The sequence below is a fragment of the Lepidothrix coronata genome, unplaced genomic scaffold, assembly GCF_001604755.1.
Source record: "Lepidothrix coronata isolate B3197 unplaced genomic scaffold, Lepidothrix_coronata-1.0 Scaffold44, whole genome shotgun sequence".
Lineage (NCBI taxonomy): Eukaryota > Metazoa > Chordata > Aves > Passeriformes > Pipridae > Lepidothrix > Lepidothrix coronata.
This window is the reverse complement of record NW_016690224.1, coordinates 466817-490364: the sequence shown is the minus strand read 5'-3', so window position 1 is coordinate 490364 and position 23548 is coordinate 466817. Positions and strand designations below refer to the sequence as shown.

The 23548-nt window shown below is 47.0% G+C and overlaps 3 protein-coding genes and 1 long non-coding RNA gene across 8 annotated transcripts in view; 1 reads left to right on the top strand and 3 right to left on the bottom strand.

The window, feature by feature from the left end:
- Positions 1-685: 685 nt before the first annotated feature.
- Positions 686-8375, bottom strand: P2RX4 (purinergic receptor P2X 4). Of its 2 annotated transcripts, XM_017814272.1 has the most exons (12): positions 8197-8374; positions 7516-7663; positions 5494-5565; positions 5324-5399; positions 4751-4847; positions 4504-4584; positions 4256-4397; positions 3811-3947; positions 2397-2490; positions 2247-2312; positions 2061-2156; positions 686-1376 (listed from the first exon to the last, which is right to left on the bottom strand). In XM_017814272.1, exons 1-12 carry the CDS (start codon positions 8325-8327, stop codon positions 1344-1346), a joined length of 1173 nt encoding a protein of 390 aa, XP_017669761.1. In that variant the 5' UTR covers positions 8328-8374; the 3' UTR covers positions 686-1343. The 2 variants fall into 2 exon arrangements, with proteins under 2 accessions (XP_017669761.1, XP_017669760.1); XM_017814271.1 differs by lacking the exon at positions 686-1376 and having other exon boundaries at positions 1673-2156; positions 8197-8375.
- A 605-nt stretch (positions 8376-8980) lies between these two features.
- LOC108497008 lies at positions 8981-15574 on the bottom strand. Of its 3 annotated transcripts, none has more exons than XR_001874671.1 (4): positions 15488-15574; positions 14324-14447; positions 11155-11318; positions 8981-10597 (listed from the first exon to the last, which is right to left on the bottom strand). It is a non-coding gene; the product is annotated as an uncharacterized LOC108497008 (long non-coding RNA). The 3 variants fall into 3 exon arrangements; XR_001874672.1 differs by having other exon boundaries at positions 10548-10597; positions 11063-11318; XR_001874670.1 differs by lacking the exon at positions 11155-11318 and adding an exon at positions 11063-11154 and having other exon boundaries at positions 10548-10597.
- A 3251-nt stretch (positions 15575-18825) lies between these two features.
- On the bottom strand, positions 18826-22302 carry LOC108496840. The gene is made up of 3 exons (XM_017813932.1): positions 22131-22302; positions 21570-22059; positions 18826-19296 (listed from the first exon to the last, which is right to left on the bottom strand). The coding sequence occupies exons 1-3, from the start codon at positions 22300-22302 to the stop codon at positions 19092-19094; spliced, it is 867 nt and encodes a 288-aa protein (XP_017669421.1). The 3' UTR covers positions 18826-19091.
- Positions 22263-23548, top strand: part of IFT81 (intraflagellar transport 81) — a 45298-nt gene continuing 44012 nt past the window's right edge. For both annotated transcript variants that reach the window (XM_017814441.1, XM_017814440.1), the window contains exons 1-2: positions 22263-22551; positions 23353-23456. In XM_017814441.1, the coding sequence (XP_017669930.1) occupies positions 22408-22551; positions 23353-23456 (248 nt within the window). In that variant the 5' untranslated portion in view covers positions 22263-22407. The remainder of the gene's footprint in view (positions 22552-23352; positions 23457-23548) is intronic.

The window sequence follows — 23548 nt, the reverse complement described above, 5'->3', positions numbered from 1 at the left end:
CAAGCCACTGCATAATCCAAATGGAGCATTCACAGGCACTGACTCTTGGAAAGGCACTGTTTGAGTTGGGACACAGTGCTCAGCAGCAGCAGACACATAAGGAATAAAACAAGATAGTAATGCTGTGGTATACACACTGTGCTGCTGGAAAAAGGCAGCAAAGCCCCAGCCAGGATGCTGGAGGTATGGAATAGATCCCAGGGCTCTGTAACACTAGAAAAGGCTCAGAGAAAGGGAAGAGGTTTGTGAGTCAGTTGTGATCACTAGAGATGCTCAAAGCCATGTGAACATAAAAGCCCCAAAAATACACTTTAATCAAATTGTGTAAACCCATTAAATGCAGCAACCCAGACACATGGTTGGTGTGGTGGCAAAAGGCCTGGGAAGTGTGCCAGGGAAGACAGATCTGTTCTTCCAAGTAATTTGTACCAGCGTGTGGATAAGGTCCCTAAAACCCAGGCCTCTAACTTACAAGTCTTTTCCCTTGGAGAGGGTTTTAATGCAACAGACACAGAGAAGGTGTCAGGAAAACCAAGGTGGAGCAGAAGCTGTAGTTGCAGCAGCACTTCTGCTGGGAGAATCAAGAGACAAAGCCCACAGAGCCCTGGCTTTGATAGCTCTCCACTGACAGATGGTGTCTGGGGAGAAATGAACAAGCAAAACCCAGCCTGCAGGACTCTAGGAGGGCTGAGAGAGGGTAATATTTTATTGAAGTAAAATTTAAAGTAGTACCATAAAAATTAGACAAAACAGAAAAAAAATATTCTGTTATCAGTGAGCCATTTATCACAGCACAGTGGAGCCAGACACTGCTTTATCTTTGTCTGTGGCCACTGGGGCTTGGAGACACAGTTAAATAGTAGGTGCAGGCTCAGCTAAGCTTCACAATCCTTCAGGACAAGGAAAAATGACTTGACAACAGCAAGGAGCTGCTTTCCCAAGGTTAGGCAACACCTGGCAGGGGCCATGTTCACTGTAAGGAAGAATCCCTGCCTGTTATCCTGTGCACTGTGCACAGGGAGCTCAGGGATAGAAGGACAGTCAAAATGACAATGTCCCTGTCCCAGGCGTGGCCAGAGCAGAGGCCTGGACGTCATGAAGCACAATTCTCCCTCTGTGCTTAGTGCAATTAATCTGGAAAGAACAGTAGGCAGGGAGCAGACCCAGTTCTTCTCCCTGGGGGCTGGCTCCAGCCAGGAAAAGTAGTGAAGAGTAGCAAAGATGGTCCCTTTCTCAGTTTGGTTCCCCACTTCCTTCCAGTGAAGAGGGGGTGGTCTCCCAACAGGGACAAGTAGTTCACAGCAGCAGTTCAGAGCAGCAGTTGGTGCTGCAGCAGCAGGAGCTCAGGAGTTGGTTCCGTATGTCTCACCGACTCCCTGCAAGGATCAGAGATTACAGCTCTCTGCCAGAAAACTCTTCTTTCTCCCTCTTCCTCTCACACGAAACCCCCTACACAGGCAAGCTACTGTTACTCAGACTTTACTTTTCCAGTGCCACAAGGATTCTGAAATCCACCCTCAGCAGCAACACTTGCCCCCAGGCACAGGGCTGTAGGGCTGAGCTCCACCCTCAGCACCAGTAAAGCACCTCCCTAAATCCTTCTATTAACCAAGCAGAGCATTTGGACCCTGGAGGGAGCCATAGCTGTGGCTGCTCTCAGAAAATACCAACCCACTGAGTGGGTTTGTTCACAGCCACAGGAACCCCAAAAGCCAAGACTGAAGGATTTGATGAGAACAGAGCCATTCTCCACAGCTCTCAAAAGGCAACTGCCAATGACTGCAACCCAAAAAGGAGGTGCAGTAGGAGCATGACAAGTTAAACATGTATTTTTCTCTCCAAGAGTGGTTGCTCAGGAAACATGACAATATTTGTTTCTAGTGCTCCTCCCTGCAACAGCCTTGAGGTAAAAATTAGCTTCTCTGACAAAGAGAAAGTTTCCTAAAAACTGTGGTTTAAAATCCTTATTTGATGTGGACTTTCTACATCCTGTTTCAGAATCTCTCCAGAGACAGAGAAGGAAGCAAGTCTGCCTTTCCCCTGCCTCCACTGATGCTTACCAGTTCATAATCCTCCACATATTTGTATTTCTTTTCCCGATAGTAGTACCTCTTCTTCATGCAGTACAGAACAACAATGTCACACAGCACTGTTGCCTAGTGGAGATTGAAAGAGTTTAGGACAATGATCCTCAGAACTGAGGCGCTAATCCAGAACTGAGTCCAAGTGCAGACAGTGTCACTTACCACGCCAAACAGTGCTAAGCCAGATCCGATGTTAATCATGGTAGGAATTACATCAAATTTTCCTGCCTAGAAGACAATTACAAGGCTGAATATATTTTTCAGCATCTCTGAAAGTCCTCACTACAACACCTCCAGGAACTGTCACCCTACCTTTCCAAACACTACGATATGAAAGCGGATGCCAAAAGCTTTGACAAGCGTCCGTGATTCAGTGCCATCACTATTCTTGTAGTATTTTGCAAACCTGGAGGAAAGATAGGTCAGAGCTTAGCTGGAAATTCTGAGGATGCTTATGTGATCATACAACATCCAGGTGTGTTCCACATCCCAAGAGGATGGGCTGAACATTGGTACTTCCAGGCACAAACCCCAAATGGTGATTTCATGCAGGCAAGCACTTGTAGGAGAAAAGCCCAAAACAGGTGAATTTAAGAAGACAGTTATCACAAATCAGGGAACTTGCAAAGCATAGGAAAGGGAGAAAGTTGGCTGTAGTAGGGGAGCAGAAGGACCAATGGGAAGAAATTCAGCTACACGAGAGAGGGGAGCAGGCAGCTGCAAGGGACCAGGCAGCCACGAGAGGGCAGGGCCAGGAGCAGCAGCGCAGCTCGGCTGCCACACAAAGGCTGTTCCGTGGCCCGCACAGGGTGGCCCGCAGGCAAATGACTGGGAAAAGAGATGAGAACAAATAAATGAGGTCAGACTTACTCTGCCACGTGGTTGACTAAGCCATGAGGAAGCAGAGAAGAGGGTGGAAGAGAAGAGGAAGGATTGGTAAGGGGCTGCACCAAAGTCTGGAATTAGCAAGAGCACTTCAGATCCAGCTGTGATATCCTCCAGCCAGTCTCACCTGACACCCCAACACCTGCAGGCCTGGCACCTCCCAAACACACCTTCTGCTGTCTGCATGACAGCAGATCCTCACTGAATTCATCCAAGGTCCACCAAAAGATCCCCTGTGCTAAGTGAGATTTTGTGATTCTAGAAACAACAAGCCGTGTTTCCTCACAAGCAGGAATCCTGCAAGGACTTTGGCAAGGTGGCCAATCCGTACTATTACAGTCTGAGCCTGGATGAAACCAGCTGCACTGGTGTTTTACTGGAGGTGCTGGACTGTAATGGCCAGAATGTTTATGTGGTGGTGTATGCCATTAAATATGATCTTCAACTGAGAGAGACACTTTTTAGAGGTTAGTTTTGCCCTCAAGCACAGTGAAGGAGATGCTCTGGTCTCCCACCTCCACCTCTCAGCCCCCTCAAATTCTGCCCTATCAACATACCCTGAAACAGTCAGTTCTCCCACTGCCATGCCATGGCCCAAACAGCCACCCAAAAGCTGATGGAAACATGACTCAAGACACTCTGACGCAATCAGTGGAGCTTCACTGACCTCCCCCCTCTGCTGTGGTTTGCACACAGTGAGGATCCCACCTACTCTGTCTTACAGCACCAGCAGAACTCTCCAAGTTTTCTTCTGGTGCTCTCTAAGCACCACAGAAATCCCAAAAGTACCCACAACTGCCAGTGGCAGACTGAGCCACAGGTGCCCTCACAGCCACGTTACCTGAAATTGTAGCCAGGTGAGACGGTGTGGGCAGTGTCCTTGTTGTCGAGGCGCCGGAAGGAGTATTTTGGCACACAGTGGGAAGCAGCTCTGTCAAGGTTGCAGTCCCAGTTGATCTGCAGTGCCATGACTCCACCCTGCCAAGTGGAGGAGAGGAGAAGGTCTCTGCTAGAAGGCTCTCTGCTGACCAGGACTCTGATTTACTGGCTCTTGTCCCAGTCCCAGTTAAACACTCTTTCCCCCTGCTACAGAAGGGTCTTGTACATAACCCCACCCAAACCAGCCAAGGCCAATTATTTGTAGTAGAATTGACTCCAGGCCCCCTGGCCAGAGCAGGTCTCCATCCTGCAGCTACTCTGTGTTCTGTGGCTCATGCCACGAGGCAGAGCCACCTACCACTCCTCTTTTACAGAACTGAAGCCCAAGAGAAGGGTCTGTCAAATACCTCCACAGCCATTTCCTGGAAGTCCTGCCCTGCAGCTTCAACTATTTGCCCTAAGCGAAAGATGGGGCAGAAGGGGTCTGTGCGGGCATCATAGATGCAGTTCTTGAGGTAGGTGGAGTTGATAGTGGGGAGGATGTTTCGCCTACAGGGGAATAGAGAAAGAAGAGCTGTTGCATCTTCTTCCAGCCATCCAGCTCCCCTTTACAGTCCATGAGATCAGACAGGACAATGCTCCCCCCACTATTTACTTGCTGAAGTTGAACTTGCGGTACCAAATGTTGTTCTTCACCAGAAGGGTGAAGTTCTCAGCTGCTTGTAGGAACGCTGGCCTACAAAACAAGAGGAAGGGTAAATAAGTACAACATACTTTCACAGTGTCCTTGCTGCTCATCTCTTCAGTTTTTCCCAACAGCACCTCAAGGGAGAAGCATCAGCTGCATACCACCAGCCTCATCCCAGGAGGGCCACCACGGAGCAGGGAGACAGAGCACTCACTTGGGTATGTGACTGTCATCCTCCACAGGGCACCATGCAAGGACTTCACAGGTCTTAATGCTGCTGTTGTATGAAACACACTCCCCAGTCTGGATGCCTGGAAAGATATGTGCATGGAGGTACTACTAATCAAAACCAGAGGCAGTATTTGTCCCATGACATCTCCTCCCTCTATATGGTGAAAACAATTTTCTCAGGGCAAAGTGCCACTACCAAGACCCCCATTATCTTCCAGTGCACTTTGTAGTGAAATTTCAGAGAAAGGAGCATCAGGTCTTTTTCCTGAGCCAAATCCTCATCTATGTGAAATACTGCTTCAGGGACTCAAGGCCTTGAAAAAGCCCTCACACCGTTTGCTAACCCACAAAGCCCACATCTACCCAGCATCCACCCAACACAGTCCATCTGCTCTCCCCAGAGCAGAAAAATTTGAGCTTCCCTATCAGTTCTCCTGTGTGTGAGCTAAGGGGAACAAGCAGACTGAAGGGAAGTGCTGCTTCCTTCACAGCAGGGAAGGCACAGCACAAAGGTATGACAACACAGACTGAAAGACCACTGCAGCAGGTTTCTTACCATTGCTGTGGGTGCTGACATATCCTGGAAAACAGCTGTTGTTCTTCACCTGGCACTCCGTTTTATCATCTGGCAGCTGGAGAGGAACAATAATTTCACTAAGCTCTGTGAACCCTCTCCCCCACACTTCCACCCACACGAGGCAGGATTAAAGCAGATCCTGCACCTACCTCTGGGCAGCGGCCTTGGCTCTGGTTCAGCGTCAGTATCACATTGGTCATGACAAACACAGTGTTCTCACCCTGAACAAGCAAAACAAGAAGGCAACTTAAGAGTGACAGACTGCAAAGAGCATCCAAGGCACCACACCAAATACCTTTGTTGACAGAGCCCAGGTGGCTCCACAGAAGGGACCTGCTTTGGACAGTGCTGGTGCAGCAATAAAGGAGCAGATTCTCATATGAATTGCTTGATGTTGCTGTGTTTAGCCAGAGGAAGAACTGTGGGACTAGAAGCTCTTTCTGTCCTCCCACTCAGACCAAATTTCCTCATTCCCATTATGAAAATAGAGATCACACAGCTCCTCAGGGGAGCTGCAAGGCAGGACCAGAAATAGAGCTCCAGCTCTCTTTCTTTTTGCAATATATCAATTAGAAATTTGACCAGTCCTGGTTTGTTTCTTCAGGGAGCACCATTTTTGTTACTTTACTTTCATTACTTTCAAGTCTGTACGATTCCGGATCTGTTGTTTGCTTCTGCTCCACTGATATGCAAATATGAACACTCAGCCAAAATCTGGCTAAATCTGTCTTTTTTTCTGCATCACATGTCATGCAGACAGAGGGACCCACAACCAGCAGCTTGGCTGTGGCTGCCCATCCCAAAGGCCACCACACATGGCCCACAGACTGCAGATTGCCACGGACACAGTCAATCAGTAACTACAGCAGAGCTTCCTGTTCAGTTCCGGATCAAGTGACTTGCAGGCTATTCCTGGTGTTTCTGCCAACAAGCTAACTTGGGTCCGTTTGCTTTAGAGCAGTAAGACAGAGGACATGTGGTTATTGTTGCAACTTTTTCCTGAAGCCTGCCAAGTTCTTCATCCTCTGCGGGGACCGGCACTGTTTAACAGCTTTGTGGGCAACATGGACAGTGGGATCGATGCACGGTCAGCAAGTTTGCTGAAAACACCGAGCTGTGTGGTGCAGTCACACGCTGGAGGGAAGGGATGGCATTCAGAGGGACCTGGACAGGCTGGAGAGCTTGGCCTGTGTGAACCTCATGAAGTTCAACAAGGCCAAGTGCAAGGTACTGTATGAGGGTCAGGGTAATCCCAAGCACAAACACAGGCTGGGTGGGGAATGGATCAAGAGCAGCCCTGAGGAGGCGGCCTTGGGGGTGTTGGTGGACAAGAAGCTCAACATGACCCAGCTATGCACACTCACAGCCCAGAAATCCAACCCTATCCTGGGCTCATCCCCAGCAGGGTGACCAGCAGGTTGAGGGGAAGATTCTGCTCTTCTACTTCTCTCTCGTGAGACCCCACCTGCACTGCTGATTCCAGCTCTGGGGCCACCAGAGCTGGACCTGCTGGAGCGAGTCCAGAAGAGGCCATGAAGATGCTCTGTGGGCTGGAGTAACTCTGCTATGGAGATAGGCTGAGAGAATTGGGGTTGTTCAGCCTGGGGAAGATAAGGCTCCAGGGAGACCTTAGAGCCCCTTCCACTACTTAAAGGGGGCTTATAAAAAGGAGGGAGAGGGATTTTTCACATGGGCAGGTAGTGCCAGGACAACAGGGAACAGTTTTAAACTAAAAGGGAAGAGATTTAGAAGAAATTCTTCCCTGTGAGGCTGGTGAGGCCCTGGCACAGGCTGCCCAGAGAAGCTGTGGCTGCCTCATCCCTGGAAGTATTCAGGGCCAGGCTGGACAGGGTTTGAAGCAACCCGGGATAGTGGAAGGTGTACCTGCCCATGGCAGGGGGTTGGAACTAGATTATCTTTAGGGTCTCTTCCAACCCAAACCCTTCTGTGATTCTACACAAGCACACACATAGATACACTTTTCTCAAAACAAACTTCCCCAGGGCTCGTGGTGCAGGTGCTCAGCATGATCTGTAACAAAGCAAAGCTGCTTTATTCTCTTATATCAAGGCCATGCTGGAGCTGAAGCTGCTCTGCCCTCAGTGGACTTTAGCAAAGCAGTAGTTGATTGCTAGAAAACCCTCCCTCTCCATGGGAAAAGTGACTGATACCTGAGGAGGGATGACATAGTCGGCTACATCCCAGATCCTGGCTCCCAAGGTGGATGTGTTTGTCAGGGTTACTCCTTTCACCTTCGTGGTTACAGAACTGACCACGGAGTCTGTTTCCTGGTAGCCCTTCTGCCACAGAAAGACCCACCTGCAAGAAACAACTGATAAGCACTATAAACAAGCACACATGGTCGGAATTTCTCCTTTTCCCATATGTCACCTGAAAGGGCCAGTCCAGACAGTTTCACAGCGTTTCCCTACAGAAGGGTCACAGGACAGGCAATCTCCTTTGTGGTTTTTACGGGGTATTTTTTATTTTCAGAATGGTCTGCAAGGTGTAATTTGCTTTTATGCCCAGCCCTGCTGGGTGAGCGGCAATGACCCCCGGGGACGGTCCCGCTCCTGAGGGGTCCTGTCCTGTCTGCAGCCCCACAGTCCCAGTGAAGTCTGCCCATTAAGCAGTGACACCACCTCCGTGTCATCCTTCGGTGAAATCCGAGCTCCCGACTCCCCTCAGCCCGCGCCCCCCCGACAGAACCGGGGTCCCGGGGCCCCTGAGGGAGGGGACGCCCCCCGCCCCTCAGCCCCGTGCCCTGGGGGCTCCCAGCGCGTCCTCCCTCCCGGCGCGTCCTCCCTCCCGGCAGCCGCTCCGGGACCCCCGCACTGCCCCCGCCCGCTCACCCGATCACGTATGCGAGGATGGCGAGCTGCACCCCGCGGTTGATGAGCCCCACTTTGCGGCTGCGGATCAGCACGATGCGGGGGGTGTCGTACTCGAAGAGGAAGCTGTGGAAAGCCCCGCACGACGCCATGGTGGTGGCCGGGAAGGGCGGGAGGCCGGCGAGGGCGGGCAGGCGGGACCGAGCCCTCACGGGCCGGGCCGTGGCAGCCCCGCGGTGCCACAGCGCCCCGAGCCGCCCGCAGGGCGCTCCCGCAGCCCCGGGGCCGCCACCGGGCTCGCTGTGGGAGGCCAGCGGCGGCAGAGGCTGCCCAAGGCTGTTTGCACAGAATCACCGAATCCATTAGGTTGGAAAAGACCTCTGAGATCATCCAGTCCAACCGGTGACCCAACACCACCACGTCAACAATAAGTGCCACGTCCAGTCTTTCCCTAAACACCTCCAAGGACGATGACTCCACCACCTCACTGGGCAGTCCGTTCCAGTGTCTTGCTGTGAAGAAATTCTTCCTGATGTCAAATCTAAACCTCCCCTGGTGCAGTTTAAGACTATGTCCCTCTTGTCCTGTCACTTGTTACTTGGGAGAAGAATCTGACCCCCACCTGGCTACGACCTCCTGTCAGGGAATTGAAGAGAGCAAGAAGGTCCCCCCTGAGCCTCCTTTTCTCCAGGCTGAGCCCCCTCAGCTGCTTCTTATCCCTCTCGTGCTCCAGACCCTTCCCCAGCTCCATTGCCCTTCTTTGGACTCCCTCCAGCACCTCAATGTCCTTCCTGAATTGAGGGGCCCAGAACTCAACACAATTTTGGCAGGAGTAGGGATCCCCTAACACCAACTCGTATCTTGCATCCAGCTCAGGGCAAGGACCAAGCACCTGCCTCCAAAAGAGAGCAGAGCATATTGAAGACCATCACACTCCCATCCACAAGGAGCAAATCCTTTATTTATCCTCTTGCAGAATTAATCTTTGCTATAAAAGCAGGGATCTGCCCCCTAATTCATGCACCTTCCACCTGGTGCTGAGATACCCAACACAGTGCTTATATTAGAAACACCACCATAACCCTCATAAGAACGAGTAAATCATTAGGAAGAGATGAATAGAGCTGATAAAGTAGCAGTGGGAATTTCAGGGAGTACAAAACAATTAAAGAGCTTTAGGTAAGCTATATATTGGTAAAATGCTTTATTTTTTATAAAGACAGTCAAAACTGAAAGGACTATAAAAAGCGGGGAAAGGGTAAGGAAGAACTTTGATGCAAATGTGAGAAGAGATCAAAATCACAGTCTTGGGTGAATATTTAGTGTAATTATTTTCAAAAGGAGAATTGGTTCATATGCTAGAACAGAAATGCATTAATGCCTACGGTAATATTTTCCCACTCTAGATGCTGCAATATGAATGTTAACACAATTGATGAAGATATAAATACAGCTGGCATAATCTGCCAGCAATATATCTTCAAATACATGTGGGAAATGGAAATGGTAAACTGCTGGGTTAGCTCAGAGAGAACAAAGCTTTGTTGAAAGGAGTGCAGAACATACCTGTTATAATCCTTCTCACCTTGGTTCTACAAAAATAGAACATGCCTAAATATAACAAAAATAGAGAATGGAAAAAGTGCTGGAGCACAGATTAATCTACCCTGAGTTTGCTGCTCCTCGGGTGTACTCTGACCTCACACATCATAGCACAGAGCTACTCTCACAAGTTCAGGAGGAGGAGGTGTAGGAAGCAAGGCCTGCTTGAAGGTAAGAACAAACAGTCCAACATTACAATTCCAGTGAGTGTGAATGAAATGCCCAAAAATATTACACAAAGAGGGTAAAAGTACTTTTCATGTAGTTCCTGAGTTCAAGCTAAAAAGAACAATACAAAGAGAAGAGCTGGGCTTTTCAAAAAATGCTTTGTCTGTGTCACTGGAACCATCTAAAATGAGTGTGTTTAATCTGGTCAGACCATGAGGCCTTCAGTGACAAGTTAGGAAACTTGTTCTGTGGCCTCTGTCTAGAGCCTCTTGATCCAGGGCTGCAGAAAGCTGGGGAGGGTGAGGCAGAAAAATGCTCAGCACCACATTTCCAAGTGATTCCTCTTTTGGGCTTCCTTCCTTCAGGGTTGTGCTTTGAGGCGACTCTTGGCTTTCTTCGGGGTGCGACCAGACAGCACCAGCTGCTGAAACCAGCGGGAGGTTGTGATGTGCTGCCCTTTTTTCCTTCAGCAAGAGCTGTTCGTGGTACTTCTGTGTTGGTCGGCATTTGCCACAACAGCACCACTTTTGGCAGCCTGGTGAAGAGGCCCCTTCTTTCTGGGTTGCCCCAGCTCATATTCTTCATAATCAGGGTTCTTGTTGGGCTGGCTGGGGCAGCAGCTGCCAGCATCACAAAATTTCACAGGGTGGCTCTGCAACAACAATTCCCAACATAAAGAAAACAGCACTTGCTGCTTCATCCAACCACAAGGAGAATTTTCAACAGAGATCCTCGCTATTGGGTTTTTTAGTTTGACACAGCACAATAGGGATAGTGACGATAGATCAGCAGATCTGGAGGAGGATTGTCTTTCTGGGTTGCCATCACCCACCCGAGTGAAACCAAATCGACACCTCACGAGTTGTTTGAACACCGACGCAGTCCTGCGGGCACACACCCACCACAGGAAAGCAGCAATTTTTAATTGACTCCAGAAAGTACAGCCTCTGGTCACAGGACTTATTACCTTGAAGTGGACAATAGGAATCTAGTTTTAGCCCCTCACAATCTAACCTGGAAATATGGGTGGATGGCAGAAACCCAGATCGGTTTGGGATGACACCTCCAGTTCTCTCTTCTGAATGGAGGGTCCCAGAGGTTAAGTGTCTGTCTTTACCTCAACAATACTGTCTTGAGGGTGCTGCAAATTCACTTTTAGAAGTTTCTTTATCAAGGTAACGTGGCTCATCAACATAGGACACGCATTACCTGTGCAGCATTAAAAATGAGCATTGTCAGCTGGCATAAATTACTTGGAGAACTGAAGACAAACACAGCATAGATTTTCCTCACCCAGCCCTTTCAGCCTTCTGAAATGAAGGTGCTGAGCCCAGCTTGATGAAGGGAATTTGCCAGGCATCTGACCTGGCAATCTAAATTAAATTAACACATAGAGAGAGATTTAAACAAATTAATAATCCAACTAATGTCCAATGAGTGTTTTGCTGTCTCATTTCAAATTGGAATCCAAAGCTGCAGAAAGAAGCTCAATTGCAGGTAAAGCAGATAGAAAACCCCAAAAAGGATATGTGGGGAGTTGGCAAACACAAGAGTGCCCATGCTCTGAAGGTTTTAATATCATGTTATCCAGAACCAACTCTGAACTCCTGAGCACACTTCAGCGTTCTCCATTCTTTGATCAGTAAAGAGTGCCAAGAATCACAAGAGCCTTTCCTACCTTCCAGTTTCTTATTCTATCATAAACTTTCCTGATGCTCAGCTCACATCAGCCTATGGATCAATAAGCAGTCACAGAGCATGGAACAAAGAGATCTTTTAAATCTGACAACGGAAAGCTGGCAGTGCAGACAAAAATCATTACATTAAACTGTAAGACATACTAAACCACACAGTGGTATTAATATCCAACTTCTGATAACAACACCCAGATGCCTTCTGTCTCAGACATGTTGTGGGGACTCAAAGTGCTTTATTATTCTTGACTGGTTTACTTGAGTGATCTCTAAGTCCTGTTCTCCTTCATTTAGATAAATAATCTGAATGGGAATTTGCTTAGCTGAAGAGACAGAAGGTCAGTTCCAAGGGTGGCAGATATTCATAGATCACTCTGTCATTGCTATTCAAAATTTGTTCTATAGTTGGTTGCCTGTTCAAGTACTAAAAGAGGAAAGTGTTTAAGAGGATATATCTGGTGTAAAAGCCATCAGCTCAGCCCTCTGCTTGCTGCCATCTCCAGGTCCTCATTCAGATTGTAGAGATCTAAAGAAAAATTCATTTTCCTCCTTCCTTTCTCTTTGGGTTCAGTCCCTGTCACTCTGCTTTGCCATCTTGATGCCAACAAACCAGCCCAAAGCAAGCTTTTAAATGATTCCACTCTCTCCTGCACATCCTACTGCAAGCTAAGTTTGGCAGACTCCGAGTGCCTTTAATCAGAGTTCCCAAGATCATGCGATCATTTGCTTCCCGTTCACCACAATCTCATTTGTATGCTCTGAAGGCAGTGAGTCACTCAGAAGAACACACTGGGATGTGTTCTGCTTTCTCCTTGTCTTTGCACAGACATGAAATGCCCATTTTCCTGTGCTGAATTGTTTCATGGTCTGTGGCCAGGACGTGTTTTAGTGGCCAGCTCAGCCTCTGACACCTGCAGGTCAGTTAGGTTTTGTTTGAGAGTTTTCCTAACTCTTTCCAGGATCAGAGGTTTTTCCTAGCCCTTGGGATAGAGGTTATTTTACATCTACTCTTGGTGGCATAGAAACTCTGTGACAGCTTTGTGCTCAGAGCTGACCTTTTTACCTGTGTAAACTAAACACTTTCACCTTGTGATTTGAATTGCACATCTGTTGTGCTATAGCGATTTTACCCCAGTAGAAACCAGTATAGCTGAATAGACAGTTCTGTTGCCCACTGCATGAGAGAAACAGTTATTCTGGGAGGCTCTGTTCCCAAGCTTTCCTTATTTCTCTTAGTTCCTGAAGGATTAATAAGGCTAAAATATTATTCAATCTTGCCATTTGTCTCTCACACAGATGCAGGCCTGAATGCACAACCTTTTTGAGTAAAGAATGCCAATTTACACTTTTTTTTTTTTTTCAGAGCACTACTACTCACTCTTCAGAGAGCATTGAGGAATGTTTGCACTTACATGGTGGAATTAAATTTTGGGAAGTGAACATTGTTCTTTATTAGCACAGTGAAATCTTCAGAACTCCTCAGAACAGCTGGCCTAAAACATCAAATTAACTAACTTCTTTTACTTAAATACATAAGTTAATGTTATGCTACTTTACTATTACCTGGAAAGCTGTCAGTGGGAGGAATATGTTGCTAAGAATAACACTGAAATACAGGGAGTTAGGTGGCTCAGGGGAGCAAGAAAGACATGGGTGGTTTTCTTAGTTTTAGGTATAAATTCTTCTCTCCTTATTGCACTTGTTTGTGTGGGCCAAGCCTAACCAGAGTCTGTACATATAGCTGAAATGGGAATTCAGGAGGCTTCTGACAGAAATCTTGCTATAGAATAGTAGTAAGAATTTACACCATTTGGCAGCTGCTGGTTTCTGCCCCATGAATTTGGGGCAGTTTCACTGCTGTCCCCAGAGACAGGTGGCCATTTACACCAGAGCTGCACAGGTAAGAGTGTAAGAATGAGCCATAGGCTTGATCAGGAGTATTTTTATTTCCATCAAGACAGCCATTCCAAGGGGGAAACCCAACCTTCAGAGCTGTCATCCTCATAAAGGATAGTGCTCCTAAGAAGGGAATATTCTTCCTATCGTTGTATTTTGAGCAATGCCTCTGCATCAGAGGTCTGTGATGACAAGCAGCACATTAGCTGGATGATGTGCAGCTTCCATGAGGGACTTCTCATGAGTGTCCTCTAAACCAAGCCAATGAATGAGACTTAACTGCAAACCAAAGACATGACTTTTGTGGATGTTACCTGGACACGAAAGTCACTGATGAGTTTTACTGTACAATAGTTCAGACATTAATAATGTAAGTTAATGGTTAAAGAACTAAAAATGAATGAACCTATAATGTGAAACTGTCCATCATTAATCCACTGGGAAGCATCTGGAATCTGATCCAAAACTCTTCTGAAAAAGGTGTTGTTGAAAAAGGTCCGTCAGCCAACTAATCCAACAACTGTGCCCCGCCTCAGGCAGAAGTGAACAATCCAAACTAGAGGAACCTCCTTGCCAACATGCAATGGCTTTGTTCTGCTCCTGCCATAACTAAGGGGAAGGAAAAGGAGGCCTCTTGTAGAGACCTTTCAAAGGAACTTGGACAGTAAAGACAATCATGGGTGTAACCAAAGCCCAGCATTGCTACCTCGGTATCTCAACCACATGGCAAAGCTTCCTGGCTCTGACCTTGGTCTTATGTATTGTTCTGGTAGAAAATAAACACTCACCTTTGCTTTTTAGTGATTCCTCCTTTTTTTTCCTCGCCAATGGAACTTGTGAAGGAACGTTATAGATCAGAACCAAACCTCTCTCCCATTATTTTTGGTGCCTGGTAGTGACCGAGTCCTGGCACTTTAGAGAAGGTTAGGAAACAAGACAGAATGTGTCAACTGTGAGATGTAATTAAAAGCAAAATTCCCAGTGTAGCATCCGCAGCAGAGCCCACGCAGTGTGACATTTCAGAATGACTGGCAGCCACTGAAACTTTATAAAAACCCCCTAGGATTTCATTAACTCAGGAAGCTCATGCATATCTTTCCCGGATGCTGTATGAACAATTGCAGCCTTCCTGTTGTTCGACAAAACCTTTTTCAGATCATAACTCTGTCCACAGGAGAAGGGAATGGAAATTGCTTTAAAGTGCTGAAAAACCTCAGCAGAAGGAGCTGTAGGAGGCCTTGTGGGCTCTAGAGGGGACCTGAAACTGGAAAAACTGCTCAGTGTCTGCAGAAAACCCCAAATTAGGGAGAAGATGAGATATATATATATACATAGAAACATGTGTATCTCATATCTTATATATGGTGCACATGTGCTTGCATTTTTTAAAAGCAATGAATTAATAAAAGTCCTAAATGACCTAGTTTCTTACACATACATTTAAAAGCCAGTAGAGAAGAGCTAAAATTGATTATCACTTGCTCTCTTAGAGTATAATTTCCATAATTTCAGTTGAAATCAAATATTTCATAAATTTTTTTGATGCTTTGGGTGCTACAGACTAGAAATAGAACATTTTTGTGTCAGATATTGTAGGGTCATGGGGTTACAATAAAAGATGGCTATGAGGCCCTTCCACCCTACTCTCTAGGTCACAGCAGTGTTTTTCCACAGTCTTTTCCCTAGAGTTTTCTTATCTCACTGGTTCAGATTGCCAGCGCTGAGGTTCTCACCATCTACCTGGAGAGGATGAAGAGACTGTTCTTGGGCCTGAGGTGGATCCCCAAGCACCAGCCTGCAGCAGAAAGCACAGCCAGCCCACCTGCCCCACTGGGAGGAGGAAGGAACCTCAGTGTGATTAATGAACCCACAAAGAACCTCTACACCGCAGAGCCCTCCCTCAGCCTTGCAGGAGAAAACCCCACGTTAGGGAACTTTTCTGATTTCAGAACCTGATTAAGCCTCTCTTACGTCGATGCATTTTCCTTGACATTTGAATTAATGAGCCAAATGTCTCTGGTGAATTTGAGATGAGCCTGAGACACCTAAAAGTGTTTCTATGGCAGCTGCATGATGATACCAACTGGGGACTATGACTTCACAGAGCAGGACAGGTTGGTACAAGTCAATTATTCCGGTATTATAACGAGTGTTTAACAGTATGGCTGAGAAGGAAATAGCTGGTTTACATACTGGAGATCTATTAGTGCTTAGGCAAAGGGATCACCCTAAAATTTCATGACTTTGTCAAAGTAAATCCTTCCTTTGACCCAAAAAAATGCAGATATCTCTTTCACTTAGGGAGGTTTTCCTTGGATTCCACAGGGCCCCACTGACCTCACTGGTTTTTAACAGTTGCATTATAATTCACACATCTTCCTGTTTGAATTCTTGTAAATAAACAAGCTCTTACTGTAGAGTTTTTTGCCAATTACAGACAGTTTCAACCTGTCAGTGGATTCCTCCTCAAATGTAAGATAGGGAGCTTGACATTTCAGATTGTTGCAGCTTTCTATAGGAGGAAGCTGTAGAAAGAACTACCCAAACCATGGTCCTGCCACACCTCATCAATCCTTACTTAGCCCTTTGCCTGGGTCAGCAGTGCTTGTCATTGTTTTGGCTAAGGGTGAAGTAATTTCCTTCACAGTTTTATATGAAATGTCATGTCTGGGTCTGGTGATAGATTGAGAAACCAACAGTTTCTGCCCAGAAGTTTAATTCAACAATGTGAGCAAATTAAACAAGGATATAAAGGTGGGCAGAAAACTGGAATTCTGAATAGGACTGACATTAAATGAAGACTTGCCTGCAGTGGGACAGTGTATTCTGCTGTATCCCAGATCCTGTTGGTTGTGTGAGCCACTCCCTTCCTACTGGTGTGAATTGAACTGAACTGAACTTCATCCTCTCCTGTTAGAATCTGTTAAGTGATGACTATACAACTGGCCAGAAGGACAAATAAGCCCATAAAAATATAACATATCAGCTTCTTTGTATCACTCTTGGATAAAATGCACCGCAAGATAAAAGTCAGATGGACATTTTCAAGTAATTGAAAGAACTTTTGTGTAAGGTGCATCAGCTGGACCAAACTCTGCCTTGGTTTCACTTTTGCAACTTTTGGCTTTGTCAGAAGTGAATTGAATAGCAAGAATAGAAATTCTATTTTCCCATCCCAAATGATACAGACAACATGAGGTGACATCCTGACCCTTCAGATGCCACTGGTGAAGCACCAATTAACTGCAACAGGGCTTGATGTCATCCAAAAACTTTCACCCATGCTGCATGGCTGTGTACCTAGACTTTGTTTTTCTGTCACCAATGGTGGTGTCCTCTCCATGTTTTTCTTTAAAAGAGCTTAAAATACATAGTTGTTAACTTTTCAGAGTGACTATTTTTGTGTCTCTCTCCTTCAAAAACCTTGGTCTAACATTTTCACTTTCTCATGAATTGAATGTGTTAAGGAGGAAGGACAGCTCTGTTTTCAAGCTGACAGGAATGTCATCCAGCTCCTCTAACTCATAAAAAGCACTGTCAACTTTGAAAAACTATTGTATGTTCAGAAGGTACTTTCCACACTACATAAAAGTGATATAAAAGGTTTGCTTTGAAAAACAAGCCACAAGCGCTTGCACCATGTCAGGTTAACAACAGACTTTTCTGGAGGGTGATAAAATAGGATCTGAAGAACAGATAGAGAGCAGAACAGAAATACAAAGCAACTGCTCAATGCTCCTTTATTTATATCCTCTGTTATAACAGCTTTTCAGCCTTTTCCTTCGGGAGAACAGTGCTTTGGGATAACGATGTTGTTGGAAGTGGCAGTGGGAACCCAGCTCTGAGCAGCAGTAGGTGGCTATGGAACCTTAGGAAGGCAACTTGAATTTCCTGCAGACTTGATTGTTTGTGTGATTGGGATCAGTGTGCTCAATGTCCTGGCCTGCTGCCCTCCCAGGAGAATGAAACCAACTTCATGAACCTCGGCAGACTTTGTTCAGCAAACACTTATCACTGAGAACAGCCCTAGCTTGGCAGCACAGAGGAAAATTTGCCCTTTAGAGGCAATCAGTTATTGCATATTCCTAAAACATCTTATTGTTCTTGGAATCTGCTGCAAGGGGTGACTTGCCATTTCATGTGACCTTGAACAGGGACTCTACAGAGCAGACTCTAATCTCAGAAACACTGGTGTAAATCTGAGATTAATCCATGGAGTTATTTTTGATTTTTCAGACAAGAAACAAAAACAGACAGCATGGCAAGAAACAAAACCATGACTGTTTTTTAGAGGACGCTTAGTTAACTCTGTCCAAGCAACCCCACCTTGTTAGATAAGATCCTATGCCACTCTCCCACCTCAGAGTTCCCACAACCACATCCACCCTCCAAGACGGTCTAACACCAGATCAATGGTCTCATTTGCTGCCATGGTACCATCTCTCCTCGGTACTACCAGACATTGCCAGTCTGAAGAAACACTGGGACAACTGAGGTTAAGTGGATGTAAACCAGGGGCCTACCGACCTCCTTCTGGGCCTGACTCCACCACCCAACACTTCACACCAGTGCAAAGCAGGTGTAATGCTCTTCTGGACTGGGCAGATGCACACAACACCCACTTCACAGGGGTAGCAATGGCCATGCAGGACACAGGGCAGTGGCAAAGCAAACTCTGGGGTCATCGATGGCCACAGAGATCTCCAGCTTCTTATCTTCCATTGCATGGGACACCACCCTATCTGGTCTTAGATTGGTTTTGCACCAGGTCTTGGGATTAAAAAGGAGTGATGAAGTCACTACTCCTCTCAGCAGAGCCAATACTTTGCACATCCTTTGCCTGTGGCCTCTCTCACTCCACAGAGCCACGGACAAGCCAGAGCTGGACACTGTGCTCCAAGCCAACTATTGGCATCTGGTCCAGGGGGTCAAGGCGAGGTGTGAAGCCACCATCTGACACTGTACACACAGGAGTAGGGGCTGCAAAGATGCAGAGCTGTCAAGGTGGAACCTGTAAATCCCAGGCTCAGAGCCTGAAAGACACAAGTTTGGGTCAGAATCCATTAGACTCAGGTTAAAAGGACCAGGGGCCTCTCTCTTGCAACAGAAGACTCACATGAAGGCACAAAATACCCTACAAACCAGATCTAGTATTTTTCTTCCAATCCTTCTGTATTTTAAATCACCTACAGCTGTAGTCATGGCAAAACATTCAAAACTAGACAGGCTTTCTGGCTGTTGGTATTGTCTTAAATGCTTCAGCTCACAGGAACAAACTGCGTTCTGCACAAACAGGCTTCATTTTTTGAGCCATCAGTGATCCCTCCTTAGGCTTTAGCTGACCACACTACAGCTGTAAGTGGGCACCAGAAACAGACCTGGGATGCATTTAGGTATCAAAATAACCGCAAAGAAATGAATTTTAATGTAACACAGCCAGACCTATGTGTACATACACAGAGCACAACGTTTATAATAAAAGAGACAAACAGGAGGGCTCAGATTGCATAAGTGAAGCAGAAGTGTCTTCTCTTCATAAATGCTCTTGTTTTCACATTAACATCCCCCCTCTGTTTGGGATCTGACCTCAGCAGCTCGGCCGGATGGGTTCATCTCTTTCCCATGATGTTCCCATATAAGGTGATCTCTCTGGCCCTGGAGCAGGATTTTCATTTGCTCAGGTTTCGTCCCGCTCTGATTTGCTGGCCTCTGTGGTCGAGCTCTCTCACAGCTCTGCTCTGCAGCTTCCAGACAGCAGTGGCTGTAAAGGGAGGAGAAAGGCAGGAGGGAGCAATGAGGCAGGTCTGGAGAGCTCTGAGTAGTTCATTTGCAGGCTCTGTTCTCTTTCTGCCACACGTTGCCTCTGCAATGAGCAGCTCCCATAAGCCTTTCCCAAGCAATATAAAACATAAACTCTGTCCAGAGAGCAGGGTGGAACTATAGGGCTGAATAGTTGTAATAACTCTCATGTCATTAGGAAACTTTGTTTCAAAACCTGTATCACTCTCTGCGCAAACTAACTTGGGAATGTGGAAAATGACCACAGAATTATAGAACAAATATGCTGGAACACTGGCCCTCAATCTGTAAGACCTGACCCAGATACCACATCCCCCAACTAAAATAACTTAAGACAAGTTAAGCATCAAACAAATATCTCAGCTGCTTCCTGTAATATTTACTCAAGGCTGCACTGAGAGCTTATAATCTTTTTTATGTCTGTGAAGATTGTCTTGTGATAAAGAGGTCAAGGCACTGAGCTAAGCCTTGATTTTTTTTTTTAAGCAGTAATTCTTTATATTCAGACACCACTGCAGACTGTAAGTATGAAGCAGAAGAGAGGCACTCTGGGGCAGCAAAATGGCTCTTGGGGCTGCTCGTATGAAGAGCACAAAACTGTTGGAGGAAAGAACTGTGACAACCTAAAACATAAAGGATGACAAGGGATCTCCCACACCTCCCACAAGTTGGAAAGTCCCACAAAACTGGGCTCCAGTGTATGAGTTTGCTCCTGCCTTCAGTCACTTGAGCTTTCCAACAGGTCAACAAGCTGGTTGTTGACCAGTCCACTTTTAGCTCAGCCAGTCCACTTTTAATGATCTCTGGTCATGGAGGTCTCCTTCCCCAGAGTCAGAACAATCAGACTTCATGGGTTTCCATCTCACCATCTTTTTTTCATCTTATCTTGGCATTTTCTAAAGTTTTCGTACATCCTTCCTCTTCTTTATCTGTTGCCTCTTTAACATTAGAGAGATATGAGAAGAGGGGAACAGTCCTTTCAGTGTGGGGACTGAAATAATCTAATAGAGAGGAGGATCTCAGAGCAGCACCATCCCACTTTACCCAGCACAGACCCCTCTCCATTCTCAACACCACAGGCACAATCTCTCCCCTCTGAAGAAAAGCTGTGTAATGGTATTTACAGAAACAGTGTTTCTCTAGGATTAAGTGGTGGTGGACCCACAGGCAATACTCCCTATAACCCATTAACTCAGTCTACACAGAGCAGGTTTGGCCCCAGCACCTCCAGCAGAAATACCATTTTCGTTTGCTCTCTCTGTGTCCTACATGCTCAAAATACTCACCAGAGAAAACTGTAATTGATACCAGGAGAGCATGACAAGGGAAAGTAGATCTCTTCTGGGAACTTGTAGGTAAATACGATTCCTAAAGGTCAGTATATGGATTGACAGAACAAAGGAAACATGATCTGGTTTTAAAGTTCAAATCCAGGAGTCAAGAGACCTGGATTATGTTCCTGGCTCTCCTACAGCTTTCATGAACAACCACAAGTCACCCGTCCATCCCCTTTGTGATTGTTTAACCAGTTAAAAGCTTGGACACCAATGCACTGTCACTGCTCAGCCTTCCTGTGAAGAAGGGGATTACATTTGATTAAATCATTTTATGAAGTGCTTTCTGTTTCTCAGAAGGAAAAAAGAGCTCATCCAAGATAGTCACAGTGCTTAGAATTGCAAAGTATTACAGTTATGCTCCTTACTGAGTCAAATCCTGCAGTGATTTACAACCTGTGCATTTCAATTGGCACCAATTTAACATGACTCACTGCGTATTTTAATCCATCATCTGGGGACTCGCATGGGATTCTGAGACTATCCAAGAACCTAATTGCAACAGCAGAGAGGCTCCAAAATCCACCTATTTCAGGTCTAAGCACAGCTTTTGAAGGATCTGCAAGAAAAATCTTGCAGATTGAGAGATTTCATGAACAAGTTTCACTTTAATATGTATCTAGTTTGGATTGTTTGGTGGTTTTGGAGCCGCTGTCCCTGTTTCAGGTTTATGCACTACATATTTATGGGTACTTCGAGGTTGAAAACTGATGTCCAACCCCGAGGACACACATTTGCCGTTTTCCCCAGGGTGAAGCCTGGCGCGGGACCGGCGTTCCCATTCCACAGGGATCCTCTGCACACCTTTCCATTTCAAAGGAATGAAGTAACATTCACCTGACACCCACACCAGCCCCGCTCGACGCCCCTTAGTGCTGTCAGAGCCTGCCAGAAACCTTACTTGGGTAACTGCAGCAATCTGTTTGTGCATCTCCTACACACGCCACAACCACCTCCCTCGGGAGGAGCCGCAGAGCCAAGTTTATCCTGCGGAGGGTGAATCTCGGACCTGTTCCTGCCGTTCCTCGCACTTGTGCCGTGACGGAGCCGCACGGGAGCCTTTCCCTGTGCCGTGTCCGCCCCAGAGCCCCCACAGCGACCTCGGCCGCGGCCACTGCACGTTCGCGGCGGGGAGGAGACGGGACGGGACTGAGCGGGAAGGGCTGCCCGGGGCACACCGCGAGGCCACCGGGAGGGCTTCCTCGGGCTGCGGCGGCTGCGAGGGCAACGAAACGCGCCAGGACCGTCCAAGAACCCCAGACCCGCCGGGAGAGCCCGGAGGGACCTGCCGGGTCCCGCCCCGGTGGGTCCCGCCCCGACACACCCACACTCGCCCCGCCCCTGACCACACCCCGGACACGCTCCCACAGACAGAGCCCGCCCCTCACAGCCTGACCACGCCCCCTCACAACCCAACCAGAGCTAGACCACGCCCACACACGCTCCGGCCCCGCCCCCTCACAAATCAACGCCGTTCCGTCCAGTCTGGCCCCGCCCTCCATTATCAGACCCCGCCCCCTCCCCGCCCGGCGCGGTCCCGGTTCCCGCCGCTCCGCCGTGGCATCGGAAGTGACGTCAGCGCCGTATCCCGGCAACCGTCCCCGCGGTGCCGGGAGGCTCCGCTGGGGCCTCATCGCCAGGCCCGGCCCGGGCCCCCCGGCCCGCCCCGTCCCCAGGGCCCAGCTCACCGCCCCCACACCCACCGTGTGTCCTCTGCGGGTGCCCCCCGGGACACCGCCATGGGTGACCAAATGCAGTTCATTGTCGAGAAGCTCAATCAGGAGCCCTTCAGGAAGAACTACAACTTAATCTCGTTTGACTCCCTGGAGTCGGTGCAGCTGCTGCAGCTGCTCAATGATGTTCTGGGCGAGATTGACCCGAAGGTAAGGGGGGCGCTCAGAGCTGCTCACACCTCTTGCAGTGGGTTTGACACTGAAATGTGCTTTTCTTTGGGTCTGTCTCAGTGTAATCCCGTAGCGTGCTTGGTTTTTCAAAACAGCTTGTATGGATCTTCCTGGAATAAATGTGCCTGGCAAGAATCCTTCCTGTCAATACATCTGAGTGTATAAAAATATTTGCTAAGCAGCAGATGTTCCCTGGGGCAGGGACTGGATCCCTGTCCCCAGAGACTGATCACTGGATGTTTTCCCTGTGAAATTCAGGATACAGATGTTGGTTCATACTGAGAACCTTCATGTTCTTAGGGCAAGGTCAGGCTATGCCCTGCACACACACATGTCCACACATATGGGGCACAGATACCTGTGCCTTGGAGTGCCAGGATGCCCGAATTCCTTCTTGGATGTGTTCAGAGTGTCTGCATAGATGATTCCTGTCAGCAGGGAGAATGGTAATTTAGGAAGAATTTACCTGAATACGCATGTTGGAGGAAATTAGAAGAGAACTGAAGTTTGGTGATAAAAGGGATGTTCTGTGCAGAGTATCTCACTATCATTTGATAAAGTAATAAAGTAAATTCTTTTAGTGTTGCCAGTTAATTGATACCACTTGGACAAAGAAGTATATAATAATTATAATTAATTATAGTTAACAATATAATTGTAATAATTAACAAATTATTATAAAATAAGTAATGTCATAATTACAATATTTAGTAATATTATGATATAATAATTATTATTACCTATAAGTCATTAATTAAATAATTTCTACAAACTGTTTAGCATGCTGTTGACATTAGAGAGGAGCTGCCAGAACAAACAGCTAAAAGAATGCTGAGTCTCCTTGGAATTCTCAAATACAAACCTCCAGGGAATGTGTCAGACCTGTGAGTATCCTTTTACCTGCAAACACCATGAAAACGTTGTTTGCTGCTCATGTGGTAGTGACCTTTAGTTCAGGTGAGAGCTGTTCCCGTGT

Excerpts from the sequence above, each read along its gene's own strand:
- P2RX4 (XM_017814271.1), bottom strand. The coding sequence starts at position 8,327 with ATGGCGTCGTGCGGGGCTTTCCACAGCTTCCTCTTCGAGTACGACACC. Across the intron at positions 7,664-8,196 it reads ATCCTCGCATACGTGATCGG|GTGGGTCTTTCTGTGGCAGA; the intron begins GTGAGCGGGCGG and ends TGTTTCTTGCAG. Across the intron at positions 2,157-2,246 it reads GCTTAGCACTGTTTGGCGTG|GCAACAGTGCTGTGTGACAT; the intron begins GTAAGTGACACT and ends AATCTCCACTAG.
- LOC108496840 (XM_017813932.1), bottom strand. The coding sequence starts at position 22,302 with ATGAGGCCCCAGCGGAGCCTCCCGGCACCGCGGGGACGGTTGCCGGGA. Across the intron at positions 22,060-22,130 it reads GGACGGAACGGCGTTGATTT|GCTGTGAGGGGCGGGCTCTG; the intron begins GTGAGGGGGCGG and ends GGGCGTGGTCAG. Across the intron at positions 19,297-21,569 it reads AGATTGCTGCAGTTACCCAA|CCACTGCTGTCTGGAAGCTG; the intron begins GTAAGGTTTCTG and ends CTCCCTTTACAG.